At 41.2% G+C, this 15927-nt stretch overlaps 1 protein-coding gene across 3 annotated transcripts in view; it reads right to left on the reverse strand.

Moving 5' to 3' along the window:
* gtf3c2 (general transcription factor IIIC, polypeptide 2, beta) overlaps window positions 1-15927 on the reverse strand; it is a 96297-nt gene that overhangs the window by 31678 nt on the left and 48692 nt on the right. For all 3 annotated transcript variants that reach the window (XM_078212973.1, XM_078212972.1, XM_078212974.1), the window contains exons 11-12: window positions 15735-15864; window positions 6823-6967 (exon numbers count right to left, since the gene is read on the reverse strand). In XM_078212973.1, the coding sequence (XP_078069099.1) occupies window positions 6823-6967; window positions 15735-15864 (275 nt within the window). The remainder of the gene's footprint in view (window positions 1-6822; window positions 6968-15734; window positions 15865-15927) is intronic.

Below are 15927 nucleotides of genomic sequence, written 5' to 3' on the forward strand. Positions count from 1 at the left end.
CATTCTATAGACTACAACACACAAGCTTCACACTCTGATGGTGTTTCTAAACCTTTCGAGCTCCACTGTTACAGTTTTTGATCATCTAAATCCCTTCACTATAACTGATCTGTAATTCCTGTGATAAGTGCTGAACACTGCCTTGCTGTAAATTATGGAAATGTTTTATGACTTTTTCTTAAATGACTTACAGAAATGCATTTTAAATACATGCTATCCTCTGGGAAAAGAGACTTGTAGGCATCAATTCCTTTTAGACGTTAGTGTTCATTAACATGAAATGTAGGCATCACCACCTCTCCTTCCCACCCCTCACCCCACCAAGCAACTCTCACTGCTGCGTCTGAGCAACACACTTTCCAGCCAGGGATCTGTTAATGTGTGAATATGTTCCTCAAACTGTTATCAATTCTCTGGTTTCAACAATATATTCAGATCACTGGTGTGGGCAAGGTAGGTTTCGTGCAAGAATCACAAAGATCACAGTTAAGGAACAAAAAAAAAGGATTCACAAATCAAAATACTTTGACATTTTAGATTTCATAAATAATTTAAAATAGTGGTGCAATAGAACCGCTGGTACCTACTGATTTACATCTGCTTTTGTGAAAATGTTATTCGGCTATTTTAGTCTGAATTATAAAACAAAAATCAGAACATAAAGTGTACATCCCATGCTTATTCTGATGCATAACCAAAAAGGTACAGGACATGTTGTTTCTCTCCATAAAGAACACTAGCTTACCTATGGACAATTAAAGTTGGGCTCAGCTATGGAAACTGCAATTTACTGGGAACATAAAGAAAATTGGGAGAATCGACTATAACACTCAACATCTTCTTTGTTCAAAATATTGCAAAATTAAACATTGAAGAATTGAAAGTAAAACATGCAAAACTGGATTCTTTACTCCAGATATGAATATTACCAACTAATCGATATAAAGAACAATTAACTAAAAATTGATGAATGTTACTTTCTGAAATACAGTGCTTAAATTTCTGCACTAAAATGATATCTTTTTCACAGCAAATGCACTACATTATATGTAAAACAGCAGGAGAAATGTCACTTATTTGCAGAACTGTGGAAAAATCGTGATCTTTGCAAGTTAGTATTAAAATATATTTGCAGTCTAATTTACTAAAATGATATGGTAAGATGCTAGGTTGTCAGATTACCATGCATCTTAAGCCTCCTTCTGGTAATAATGTGAAGCAATTTCACAAAGCTTCACAAAAGGAAGGTAAAAGCAGAAGGTAAATTATAAGGAGTGTCCTTATGGTTATGGACTGGTAATCCAGAGGCATGGTTTAATAATGATGTGGAGATGCCAGCATTGGACTGGGATAAGCACAGCAAGTAGTCTCACAACACCAGGTTAAAGTCCAACAGGTTTATCCTTCTACAGAAGAGTGAAGAGTTGTGTTCACAAACAGGGCATACATAGACACAGACTTAATTTACAAGATAATGGTTGGAATGCGAGTCTTTACAGGTAATCAAGTCATTACAGGTACAGACAATGTGAGTGGAGAGAGGGGTAGCATATGTTAAAGAGGTGTGAATTGTCTCAAGCCAGGACAGTTAGTGAGATTTTGCAAGCCCAAGCAAGTCATGGGGGTTACAGATAGTGTGACATGAAACCAAGATCCCGGTTGAGGCCGTCCTCATGTGTGCGGAACTTGGCCATCAGTTTTTGCTCGGCGATTCTGCGTTGTCGTGTGTCGTGAAGGCTGCCTTGGAGACACCAGATACGCTGCAGGAAAAGATGTCTCGAGGCATGGTACATTGGGGAGACCATGCAGACGCTACAACAACGGATGAATGAACACCGCTCGACAATCACCAAGCAGGAGTGTTCCCTTCCTGTCGGGGAACACTTCAGCAGTCAAGGGCATTCAGCCTCTGATCTTCCGGTAAGCGTTCTCCAAGGCGGCCTTCACGACACACGACAACGCAGAATCATAGAATCCCTGCAGTACAGAAAGAGGCCATTCGGCCCATCGAGTCTGCACCGACCACAATCCCATATCCCTACATATTTACCCACTAATCCCTCTAACCTACATATCTAAGGACAACTAAGGGCAATTTTAGCATGGCCAATCAACCTAACCCGCACATCTTTGGACTGTGGGAGGAAACTGGAGCACCCGGAGGAAACCCACGCAAACATGAGGAGGATGTGCAAACTCCACACAGACAGGGACCCAAGCCGGGAATCGAACCCAGGTCCCTGGAGCTGTGAAGCAGCAGTGCTAACCACTGTGCTACCGTGCCGCTGAGCAAAAATTGATAGCCAAGTTCCGCACACGAGGACGGCCTCAACTGGGATCTTGGGTTCATGTCACACTATCTGTAACCCCCACGACTTGCCTGGGCTTGCAAAATCTCACTAACTGTCCTGGCTGGAGACAATTCACACCTCTTTAACCTGTGCTTAACCCTCTCGCCACTCACATTGTCTGTACCTGTAAAGACTTGATTACCTGTAAAGACTCGCATTCCAACCATTATCCTGTAAATTGAGTCTGTGTCTACGTATGCCCTGTTTGCGAACACAACTCTTCACTCACCTGAAGAAGGAGCAACGCTCCCAAAACTTGTGCTACCAAATAAACCTGTTGGACTTTAACCTGGTGTTGTGAGACTACTTACTGGTTTTTTAATCCAGTGAAAATTGGTTAAAAAGTATGAGAATTTGAACCCAGGGTAAAAAAAAATGTGAATAAAAAGGTTGTCAATAAAAATGACCATGAAACTGTTGTGGATTCTCATGAAAACCAAATGAATTCATTCATGCTCTTAACAACAACTTGCATTTATACAATACTTTTAACCTCCCAAGGTGCTGCACAAGCCACAAAAGGAAATATTAAGGCAGGTAACTTGGCCAAGGGGTAGATTTAAGCAGCATTTTAAAGGAGGAAAGATGGAGAGGTTTAGTGCCTCGACAGCTGAAGGCACAGTTGTCAATAGCAGACAGTTGAAAAGCAGGAATGGACAAGAGACCAGAGTTCAAAGATCTCAGTGGGTTTTAGGACTGTGGGAATTTAAAGGGATAGAAAAGGAGTAAAGCCCGGGAGGAATTTGAAAGCAAGAATGAAAATTTTAAAAATCAAAATGTTGCTAGACTGGGAGTTAACATAACATAGGTTTGTGAACACAGGGGTGATTGGTGAACAGAACTTGACACAAGTTAGGATATGGGCAGCAGAGGGTGGGATGAGCTGAAGTTTACAAAGGATGCAAGGTGAGGAGGCCAGCCAGGGGAACATGGAATTATCAAGTTTAGAGGTAGCAAATTAGCAGCCAGGATGGGTGATATTAGGTGGTGAAAGTAAAAGACCAGGGCAATGCAATAGATATGAGATTGGAAATTCAACTCAAGGTCAAGTAGGAGAGCAAGGTCATGAATGGTCTGATTCAGCAGTGTGTGAAGGGATGGAATCGGTGGCAAAAGAAAGAAATCTGGAAGAAATCTTGCTGCGTTAAACCAGTGTGACGTTAAACCACTAACATGGTTGTCTCTTAACTACCCTCTGAATTGGTGTAGCAAGATATTCAAATTGCATCAAAACACTACCAGAGGTTCGTGAGGAAGATCTATCACAACCTTCCAATGGTAACTAAGAATGGGCAATCAGTGCTGACTTTGCCAGTGAGATATGCATCCTGAAAATATTTTTAAAAATAAAACTTGCATTATATTTGCTTCTCATATAAAACAGCAAGATTACCAGAGGCCTCAGATTCAGTTAGCTGGTGGAGCACTCTTGCCTTGGTCCCCAAGTCCAGAATCAGAAAACATGCTTCAGGCTTACATTTCCATTGCAGTGCTGAGGTGTTAACTATGTGTAAACTGGTTAAAACACCTGCCCACACAACTGCAACTGCTTCTCAAAAGTAACTAATTGACTGCAAAGTAGTCAATTAGTATGGATTGTGTAAAGAATGTGAAGGGGAGGCACATAAATGCATATTTCCTTCTTTCTTAAAGATCACCCCACGGTTCTAAAATTTCTAGGTGCAGTAAAAGGAAAGTACAAAATAGAGTAGGGAGAAAAGGATAACATAAAAGTTAACAATTCTTGTAGGCCAATAAGATTTTCACTGGAAATTAGAAGGTGCAGTGGTACAGGACTAGTGTTCACAAATGGAGAGAATCTGACTGAATGCATATTAACAAAAATGCAGACAGCAAGCAATTTTTAAAGAGAAACACCACTCTTGACAGGGTGGGGGACATGGAAGGACAAGTGCTCTCAATATATATTCTCTTTCTGATGAATAATAATCCTGTTCACAGAAAGAACAGAAAGTTATAATATAACCATTCAAAAATGATATCATGGAATGTATGGGAAAAATGCAGTTTTTAACTCCCATCATTGGAGGTGGCTGCATCAGCACTGCCGGTAAAATGTTTAAGGCCAATTTTCTCTTCAAACTTTCTTTAAAGTGGCCACAATTCAGAGGCAGATTGTTATCACAATCTGAAAAAGTAGGATGTTATAAATTGCAGCTGTGCTGGTGAGAAACATACTTAATGAATGCTGAAGGGGAGAAAAAGGGATCAATCTGCTATTTGTTTTTTGGTGCAGACGCTGCTGTATTTGGCTCAGTAAGTGACAATTCTACCAAATGCTATTCATAAGTGTGATGCAACATATGGGAAGAAATATGATAAAATGGTTTTAAATATTGCCTCTTTTCACAGACCACCTGGAATTTGCATATTGCTGTGCAAACATTGCCAATGAATTTGCTACCAGACCTACTGAGTGTTACCAGTATTTTCTATTTTTATTTCGGATTTCAAGACATCCGGAGAATTTTGTCTTTGCCAATTAACTTGTTTTGTTGGCTTTTGGTGCTCATTTTCAAAACTAATATTTGAAACACACAAGAATATTTGCTTTGAATTCATTTTATATCAGGTATGTCAGCCACAAGAAATTCTAAATTTAATTTTCTGCTGGGTATCTATTTCCTTTACGCTGTACTTCACTGGGGTGTGCCAGATGCAGAATAAAACTTTCCACTCTGCTCCAACAATTTGTATTGAATCCTTATTATACTTAATCTACCATAATGGCACAGACTCTGCCAAGGAAATATTGCACAGCTCCTATCAAACTATTGAAGCAAAAAGGTCTTGCAAATGCATCCTGACATACTGGTGCCATTTAGTAATATAGTGCCACTGTAACCTTAATTTGCAGTGTCAAGTCTGATGCAGCTTCAAATCTACACTGTTGAGTAGTATGCTTCCATGGGGGAGAAAGAGGATGCACAAAAGCAACAGAAGGAGCAGCAATCCTTATAAGAACACAAGAACTAGGAGCAGGAATAGGCCATCTGGCCCCTTGAGCCTGCTCCGCCATTCAATAAGATCATGGCTAATCTTTTCGTGGACTCAGCTCCATTTACCCGCCCGCTCACCATAACCCTTCATTCCTTATCCATCATTACTTTTGACTCAGAACAACTGTATGTGGATCTATCTAGTTGTTGGCCCAGAGCACCAGCAAGGAAATAAATGGATTTCACAGGGTCATGTCCGAGTATATTCTGAATTTTAATTTTTATATTTTAAAAACGGAGTACAAAAGGCTACAAAAAGATAGCCGCTTAAGATCACCTCATTTCTCTTGTGTATTGAAACTAATCCTGTCTCAAAATGGAACATTTCAGATTGATGTTGACTTAATGCGTTTTCCTAAAACTAATTCAAAAAAGTAACTTCAAATTGGATGGGTTATTCAGATACAAAGACACTGGCTGTCTCAAACTCTTACACAGGATGTATTATCGGACTAACCATCCACCCTTATTTGAAAAAAGGACGCTGGTCTTGAAAATGGTCACATGATGAGACAGCCACGCTTTCTCAAACAAAAAGTGCTGGAAAATCTCAGCAGGTCTGACAGCATCTGTGGACAGAGAATAGAGCCAGAGCGAAGGGTCATCCAGAACTCGTTGGTTCTATTCTCTCTCCACAGATGTCAGACCTGCTGAGATTTTCCAGCATTTTCTGTTTCAGATTCCAGCATCCACAGTATTCTGCTTTTATCAGCCATGCTTTCTGTTTGCTTTTAAATTAACAGCAAGCTGATTTTCTATCAGAAAGCCACTGAACCACCTTGGAGCTAAGGTAATAAACAGCGAAACCTTGAAAGTGGGAGGTGGACTCCCCAACCCTGTTCCAACTTAAGAATTCATCTAAAAACCAAACTCCTGGATATTTGACTACAAGACACCTCTCAGTTAATGAGAACCCTCTGCTTTGCAAGACCTTCACTTCAACTCTAAAAGATAACTCATTCAAAAAACTACAGCTCTGTTATAAAAAAGAGTGAGACAATCATAAATTGTAATTGTGTTGTTTTATCTTCCTCAGTATCTAATCAATGTGTGTGTGAGATAGGGTGGGTCCAGTGAGTGGGATGCTGCATTTTAAGTGTTTGGGGAAAACATATGCGCATTTAAAAATAAACTCACAAAGCTTGCTGCTGGGTCTAACTAAATTAGGACCATCATTTGGAGGGTAAGAAATCCTATACCTTTTAGATGCAAACATATTGATCATTGATAACAAAAATGAAACACAAATTCTGTCTGTTACAATAGGAACAGGAGTAGGCCATGTCATTTTTCAAGCTTGTTCCATTATTTATTAAGATCATAGTTGATCTGCAACTTAACTGTATATACCTTTGCCCCGTATCCCTTGATATCTTGGGCTAATGCAGAAAAATCTATAATTTTTGTTTCGACAGGATTGACTTTGTTTTCTCATATTCTTAGTTTCCTACCTGTGGGCTTTACTCCAAACAATGGCCTTGACAGCATGGTCATGTGCAACAAAGGAATGGAAAGGATAGACCTTCAAGGTTCCGTCTCCTTGTTGGACTCGTAACAATAATGATGTTGTATTCAGATTCCAGAGAGCAACTGTACCTAATGTAAAACAATTTTTAAAAAAGCCATTTTATACAGTCTAAAATATCAAGTGCAAATACTACAAGTTATTTTTTAAAAATCATCTATGTGATGCTGGCATCACTGTCTAGGTCAACATTTGTTGTCCCTAATTGCCTTTGAGGAGGTGGTAGTGAGCTGCCTTCTTGAACTGCTGCAGACCATGTGTTGCAGGAACACCGCAGTGCTGTTAAGGAAGAGAGTTCCAGATTTTGACCCTATGATGGTGAAGGAATGGCAACATAGTTCCACTCAGGACGCTGTGTGGCTTGGAGGGGAATTTGCCCATTCTTGTGCATCTGCTTGTTATGCATCAATCACCCATATCCTTTTCAGTAGTAAAGGTCATGGGTTTGGAAGGTGCTGTTGAAGGAGCCTTTGTGAGTTACTGCAATGCATGTGGTAGATGGTCGTACTGCTCCCACTGCAGGTCAGTGGTGGAGGGAATGAATGTTTATTCTGATAGATAGGGTGCCAATCAAGCAGGCTGCTTTGTTCTGGGCAGTGTTGAGCTTCTTGAGTGCTTTTAGAGCTGCACTCATCCAGGCAAGTGGAGAGCGTTCCATCACACTCCTGACTTGTGCCTTGTAGATGGTAGGCAGGTTGTGGGGTGTCAGTGGGTGAGTTACTGGCCACAGGATTCCTAGCCTTTGACCTGCTCTTGTAGCCACAGTATGGCTAGTCCAGTTCAGTTTCTGGTCAATGGTAACCCCCAGGATGTTGATAGTGGGGGATTCAGCAATGGTAATGCCATTGAATGTCAAGAGATAATGGTTAGATCCTCTCTTGTAGGAAATGGTCATTGCCTGGCACATCTGTAATGCAAATGTTACTTGCCATTTATCAGTCCAAGTCTGGATATTGTTGTGGTCTTGCTGCATTTGGACATGGACTGCTTCAGTGTAATGGAATACTCTACACTTGCCTGAATGAGTGCAGCTCCAACACCATCCAGGATAAAGCAGCCTGCTTGATTGCTGCCCCTTCCAAAAACATTCAATCCCTCCAACACCGACAAACAGTGGCAGTGTGTGTACCATCTACAAGATGCAATGCAGCAACTCACCAAAGTTCCTTGGACAGCACCTTCCATAAGTTTATAGTACAACCTTAAAAGCATTTCTTTCGAAATGTTTGAGCACTGCTAGTCTTTTGACTCTATTATATTAAAGTGTTTGTTCTCAAAAACGTACCTGTTACATGGTTGGGATGGATATCAAGTTGAAATTTGGATTGTGCAAGTAACTGGGTTGGGTCTATAAGTAGTCATGATGTGGAGATGCCGGCTTTGGACTGGGGTAAACACAGTAAGAAGTTTAACAACACCAGGTTAAAGTCCAACAGGTTTATTTGGTAGCAAAAGCCACACAAGCTTTCGAGGCTCTAAGCCCCTTCTTCAGGTGAGTGGGAATTCTGTTCACAAACAGAATTTATAAAGACACAGACTCAATTTACATGAATAATGGTTGGAATGCGAATACTTACAACTAATCCAGTCTTTAAGAAACAAAACAATGGGAGTGGAGAGAGCATCAAGACAGGCTAAAAAGATGTGTATTGTCTCCAGACAAGACAGCCAGTGAAACTCTGCAGGTCCACGCAACTGTGGGAGTTACAAATATTGTGACATGAACCCAATATCCCGGTTGAGGCCGTCCTTGTGTGTGCGGAACTTGGCTATCAGTTTCTGCTCAGCGACTCTGCGCTGTCGTGTGTCGCGAAGGCCGCCTTGGAGAACGCTTACCCGAATATCAGAGGCCGAATGCCCGTGACCGTCAGTTCTCCAAGGCGGCCTTCGCGACACACGACAGCGCAGAGTCGCTGAGCAGAAACTGATAGCCAAGTTCCGCACACACAAGGACGGCCTCAACCGGGATATTGGGTTCATGTCACAATATTTGTAACTCCCACAGTTGCGTGGACCTGCAGAGTTTCACTGGCTGTCTTGTCTGGAGACAATACACATCTTTTTAGCCTGTCTTGATGCTCTCTCCACTCCCATTGTTTTGTTTCTTAAAGACTGGATTAGTTGTAAGTATTCGCATTCCAACCATTATTCATGTAAATTGAGTCTGTGTCTTTATAAATTCTGTTTGTGAACAGAATTCCCACTCACCTGAAGAAGGGGCTTAGAGCCTCGAAAGCTTGTGTGGCTTTTGCTACCAAATAAACCTGTTGGACTTTAACCTGGTGTTGTTAAACTTCTTACTGGGTCTATAAGGCCAGGTTGACTTATAAAGAAAGAAGATTAAATAAAACATACAAACTGGGAGCAGTTGATTGGAAGAGTTGCTTTTGGGTGCAGTGTGAAGCACTGACCCCTTAAATCTAGTCCAAGGATGGAGCAAAGACATTTCTCAATGATTGTATTCAAGAGATAGGTACATGATAGTTCTCTCATTTCAGAATTACTAACATGTAAAGCTTTCCCCTCAGGTTGAATCTAAGCATGTGGGGAAACTGTCATCTCAGAGAAACGCTTTTGCTGTGATGAGTATATTTTGTTCTTTTGTTGGTGGAATGCAAAAAGGGGAAAACGGAAATTGGGAGAAAGTTTGCATAATTGATTCCAATATGACTTCGTAACATAGAAACATGGAAGATAGGAGCAGGAGGAGGCCATTTGGCCCTTCGAGCCTGCTCCGCCATTCATTACGATCATGGCTGATCATCCAACTCAATAGCCTAATCCTGCTTTTTCCCCATAACCTTCGATCCCATTCGTCCCACGTGTTATATCCAGCCGCCTCTTGAATACATTCAATGTTTTGGCATCAACTACTTCCTGTGGTAATGAATTCCACAGGCTCACCACTCTTTGGGTGAAGAAATGGTCTACCCTGAATCCTCAGACGGTGACCCCTGGTTCTGGACTCCCCCACCATTGGGAATATCCTCCCTGCATCTACCCTGTCTAGTCCTGTTAGAATTTTATAAGTCTCTATGAGATCTCCCCTCATTCGTCTGAACTCCAGCAAAAACAATCCTAATCTAGTCAATCTCTCCTCATACATCAGTCCCACCATCGCCGGAATCAGCCTGGTAAACCTTTGCTGTACTCCCTCGACAGCAAGAACATCCTTCCTCAGAAAAGGAGACCAAAACTGCACACAATACTCTAGGTGTGGCCTCACCAAGGTCCTGTGTAATTGCAACAACACATCCCTACTCCTATACTCGAAACCTCTCGCAATGAAGGCCAACATACCATTTGCTGCCTTTACTGCCTGCTGCACCTGCATGCTTACTTTCAATGACTGGTGCACGAGGGCACCCAGGGTCCGCTCCACACTCTCCTCTCCCAAGTTACAGTCATTCAGGTAGAATCTGCCTTCTTGTTTTTGTTTCCAAAGTGAATAACCTCAAGTTTATCCAAATTATACTGCATCTGCCATTGATTTGCCCACTCACCCACCTGTCCAGATCATGCTGAAAGATCTCTGCATCCTTGTCACAGTTCACCCTCCCACCCAACTTGGTATCATCTGCAAACTTTGAGATGTTACATTTTATTCCCTCATCCAAATCATTAATATATTTTGCAAATAGCTGGGGTCCCAACACCGATCCCTGTGGCACTCCGCTAGTTATTGCCTGCCAATTGAAAATCACCCATTAATTCCTACTCTTTGTTTCCTCTCTGCCAACCAGTTTTCTATCCATCTCAATACACTTCCCCCAATCCCATGCACTTTAATTTTGCACCATAATCTCTTGTGCGGGACTTTGTCAAACGCTTTCTGAAAGTCCAAATACACCACATTGACTGGTTCCCCCTTGTCAACTCTACTAGTTAATCTTCAAAGAATTCCAACAGATTTGTCAAGCATGATTTCCCCTTCATAAATCCATGCTGACTCTATCTGATCCTGCTACTGCTTTCCAAATGCTCTGCTATAAAGTCCTTGATAATGGATTCAAGAATTTTCCCCAATACCGATGTTAAGCTTATTGGTCAATAATTCCCTGTTTTCTCTCTACCTTCTTTTTTGAATACTGGAGTGACATTAGCTACCCTCCAATCTGCAGGGACTGTTCCAGAGTCTATAGAATCCTGGAAGATGACTACCAATGCATCCACTATTTCTGGAGCCACTTAAGTACTCAATCCCATCAATTTTCCCAGCACCATTTCTCTACTAATATTGAACTCCCTCAGTTCTTCCTCTCACTAAATCTTGCATTCTCCAACATTTCTGGCATTTGATTTGTGTCCTCTTTTGTGAAGACAGAACAAAAGTATGCATTCAGTTGCTCGGCCATTTCTTTGTCCCCTGTTATATATTCCCCCATTTCTGTTTGTAGGAGACCTACATTTGTCTTCACCAACCTCTTTCTCTTCGTGTATCTATAGAAACTCTTAGTGTAAGTCTTATGTTCCCTGCAAGATTACTTTCGTACTGTATTTTCCCCTTCTTAATCAATCCCTTGGTCCTTCTTTGCTGAATTCTAAACTGCTCCCAATCCTCAGACCTATTACTTCTCTTGGCCATTCTGTATGCTTCTTCCTTAGATCGGATACACTCTCTAATTTCCTTTGTAAGCCATGGAATGGCCCCTTACCCATTTTGCTTTTGTGCCAGACAGGAATAAACAGTCGCTGCAGTTCCCCTATGTGTTCCTTGAATGTTTGCCATTGCCTATCCACTGTCATCCCTTTAAGTAACTCTCCCCAATCAATCAAGGCCAACTCACGCCTCATATCCTCATAGTTTCCTTTATTAAGATTCAGCACCCTAGTCTCCATCTTGATAAATGGACAGAAGTTTAAGATAACTTATATAATCAAACTTAAAGGGGAAAAAAAAACACAGATTTACTCAGTAAGAAGATTAACAAAATTGACAGGATATTAAAAAATGGGTCACCCACTTGAATTGAAAATTGTCTCGTATAAAAGAAACTTTATTGTAAAGTTATGCTCTCCCAATGAGCAGTCTTTAGGCATTTTCCCCCTTCAGGTAATAAATTAATGACCATAATTCATGATGGAAGAGTATTACAGTGAGAGAACAAAGTAATTAACTTTTTTGGACTTGCTGTTCCAAATGTTAAACAGTGCTTTCATTTAGCTTTATGGCCATAGAGACTCATTTTAAGATTTTTTTTATTCAGTTGAGAATAAAAAATGATTAAGGTGGTACATTAATGTATCTAAGGGATCGGACTTCTTATTCTGTTAAGTGAACTGAACTGACAACACACAAAATTGGGTCATCGTAAAGTATTTGCTTTATATCATAACGTTAGTCAATTAGTTGTGTGAAAAAGGTCATTGATTTTCACAATACCCATGAGAAGTGATGGGATTATTGTCGTCTGCTTCAGTTTTAGCACATTTATATCAAGAACATTTTGTACAAACAACTTTTCCAAAGGAGAAAGAGCTCTGGTAACCATGTGGTGTTATTATGTCTACGAATATGAAAAAAAATCTTTTTTCCACCCCTGTTTTTGGCAGATAGGAATGGCAGAGGGTGTGGAAAATCCAGCGGGAGTCCCAAAACAGGTTTCACGCCAGTAGGATTTCTTTGCTGGTTGGTCCCCTCCCCTACTGACATAACAGGGTTCCCACCATGCAATGAAAAGAACCCAACTACGATACGTTTTGGTATAATTAGCGGGCTACCCCGCTCTTTTACCTAACCCCCCCCACCCCCACCACCACCACCACATTGGACTTCCTCACCATCACTTCAAAGACAGAGACAAAAAAGACATTGCCTGTGCTGGCAACACTCAAGAACTCCTGGATCTTGAGAGACTTCTATGTTGTTTTTACTGCTTTGTGTTAAGTACATGTAAAATCTTGCTTAATAAATTCTACTTGATTCATAAATACTGGTTACTTGCACCTTGTAGATCAAGCACAACTGAGGACTCTAGTGGTAAAAATGAAGAATTAAGAATAAGATTAGGTGGGAGAAGTCGTAAATTTGGAAGATGCTACTGAAGAAGCCTTGGTGAGTTAATGCAGTTCATCTTGTAGCTACTTTGCACTGGTGGTGGAGAGAGTGGATTTTTAAGGTTCCGAATGGGGTGCTGATCACACTGGCTGCTTTGTCTTGAGATGGTGTGGAGCTTTTTGAGTATTCTTGGAGCTGCTTTCATCCTGGCAAGTATAGAGTATTCCATTACCCACATGCCTTGCAGAGGGTACACAATTTTTGGGAAGTCAGGACGAGCTATTCACAACAGAATTCCCAGCTTCTGACCTGTTCCTGACACAGTATTTATGAGGCTGGTTTGTCGGTTTCTAATAACCCTCTAGATGTAAATAGTGGAGGTTTCAGTGATGGTAAAGCCATTGGGTGTTAAGGGGAGATAGTTAGATTCTATCTTGCTGGAAACAGTCAATGTCTGGCATGTGTGGCGCAAATAGTATTTGCAACTTATCAGCTCAAATCTGAATGTTGTCCAGAACTTGCTGCATGTAGTATCTGAGGAGTTGTCAATGGTATTGAACGCAATGTTGGAGGGAAGGTCATTGAAACAGCAGCTAAAGATGTTTGGATCTTGGACACTACCCTGAAGAACGTCTGCAGTTTAGACTTGGGCTGAGATGACTGGCCTCCAAAATCAATGACATCTTTGTGCTGGATACAACTTCAACAAGTGGAGAATTTCTGTCCAGATTCCTAGATTAAATTTTACCAGTGTTCCTTGATGACACATTTGGTTAAGTATTGCTTTGATGTAAAGGGCAGCATTCTCACTTCACCTATGGAATTCTGTTCAATTGTCCATGTTTGGGCTATGTTTGCAATGAGGTCTGGAGCAGGGTGATTTGGGTGGCACTCAAACTGAGCATCGATTAGCAGGTTATTGCCAAGCAAGCTTCACTTCATAGCTTTATTGCAACCCCTTATATCACTTTGTTGATGATCGAGAGTAGATTCATGGGAAGGTATTTGGCTGCATTGATGTGCCTGCTTTTGTGGTGGAGACAAATCAGGAAATGTTCCCTATTTTCAGGTAAATGCTTGTGTTTTCAGAATTTTCAGGTAAATTCTTTACTGGAACAACATGGCTCAGGGCATGGCTAATTATGGAACACTTCTTCAGTACTGCTTGTGGGATGGCATGATGTATTGGATTTTCTGCATCCAATGTCTTCAGCCATTCCTTGATATCACAGATACCAATTATCAGTTAGCTTGATGCACTCATTGTGGAGTGAATCAAACTAACTGATAATTGGTATCTGTGATGCTGGAGACCTCAGAAGGAGGCTGGGATAGGCCATCCAAGTTTCTAGTTGAAGGTGATTGCAAATGCTCCAACCTTGTCTTTTGCATTGACATGTTGGGCTCTGCCATCATTCAGGATGGGGATGTTCATGGAGCCTCCTCTTTCTGTTAGTTGTTTAATTGTCCATCAACATTTACAACTAGTTGCAGCAGGATTGCAAAACTTTCATCTGATTTGCTGGTTGTAGGATCGCTTAGCTTTGTCTTATAACATGCTTCTTCTGTTTAGCATGTATGCAGTCCTATGTTGTAGCTTCGACAGGTTGGTAGCTCATTTTTAGCTCTATCAGGTGCTGCCACTGACATGCTCTCCTCCACTCCTCATTGCTTTCCTACACGCCTTGTTGAGTCGATGTTGGTCCCTCATTTGATGCTAATTGTAGCGAGGGGGAATAAGCCACGCCATACACTTAATGATTATGGTTAAGCACAATTCTGCTTTTGCTGCTAATGGCCCACATTTCCTCATGAATATCCAGTTTTGAGCTGCTAAATCTATTCTGAATCTATCCCATTTGGTATAATGGTGGTGCCACACAATACATTGGATGGTGTCCTTTATGTGAAGACTGCACTTTGCACCCATAAGGACCATGTGGGTTCTCATTCCTACTGATACTGTAATGGACAAATGCACTTGCAACAGGTAGATTAGTGAAGAATAGGTCAAGTTGTTGGTTCTTTCACCACTTAGGGCAGGCTGAGGCTGGCAGATAAGTCCTTTAGAACTCAGTCAGCTCAGTCAGTAGTGGTGTCACTGAGCCACTCTTTGTGATGAACTTCAAAGTCCCCTGCCCAACCTTTCCTACCTTCAATGCTTCTCGCAAGTGCTGTTCAACATGGAGGATTACTGATCTATCAGCTGAGGGGAGAGGTGGCAGGTGATAAAGAACAGGAGGTCTTCTTGTTTACATTTGACCTGATGCCACGAGACTTCATGGCATGCAATGTCAATGTGGAGGACTCCCAGGGCCACTATGCCCCTACCTCTGATGGATCTGTCCTGCTGGTGGGACATGATATTCCGAAGGCAGATTATTAAGGAGTTGTCTCAATTTTGGGCAAGACTCTAGATATCAGAGAAGTGAACTTGCTTGGCCGACTGGGCAGGGTATTATGCCTTTGCCATTTCTAGTGCATAGGTCTGTCTGGTTTTACTCTTATTTGACTTTTCTGTAGCTGCATGATACAATTGAGTGGCTTGCTTGGCCATTTCGGAGGGGAGATAGGAATCCACTGCATTGTTGTGGGTGTGGAGTCATATATAATCCAGACCAGGTAAGGATAGCACATTTCTTTCTCTAAAAGGCAATAATACTGTATAATTTAGAGGTTAGTTTAGTGGTCTGATCAGGCGATAGCTTAAAATATATTCATGAATACTATTCTATTGCTTGACTTAAAGTCACACACAATTAAGGAACGAGATCATACAGATTTAATTGCTGGGATAAGGGAAGTGATTTTGAAGTTCGAAAACTCAAACTGTTACATACCATCATAAAATCCTGCTGCCAAATATTCATGTTCCCCAGTTGGCATCCAGTCAAGGCAGAAACATTGTCCACATTGTGAGGAACCACTAAACTGAACTGATCCGATCTCCAGAATGACACTGCATTGCACCTGAAAAGCAATAGTGATGTTTAGTAATCAGAAAAAAATTAAATTAAACTTGTTTTCAAAAGG

The sequence above is a fragment of the Mustelus asterias genome, chromosome 5 (assembly GCF_964213995.1).
Source record: "Mustelus asterias chromosome 5, sMusAst1.hap1.1, whole genome shotgun sequence".
Lineage (NCBI taxonomy): Eukaryota > Metazoa > Chordata > Chondrichthyes > Carcharhiniformes > Triakidae > Mustelus > Mustelus asterias.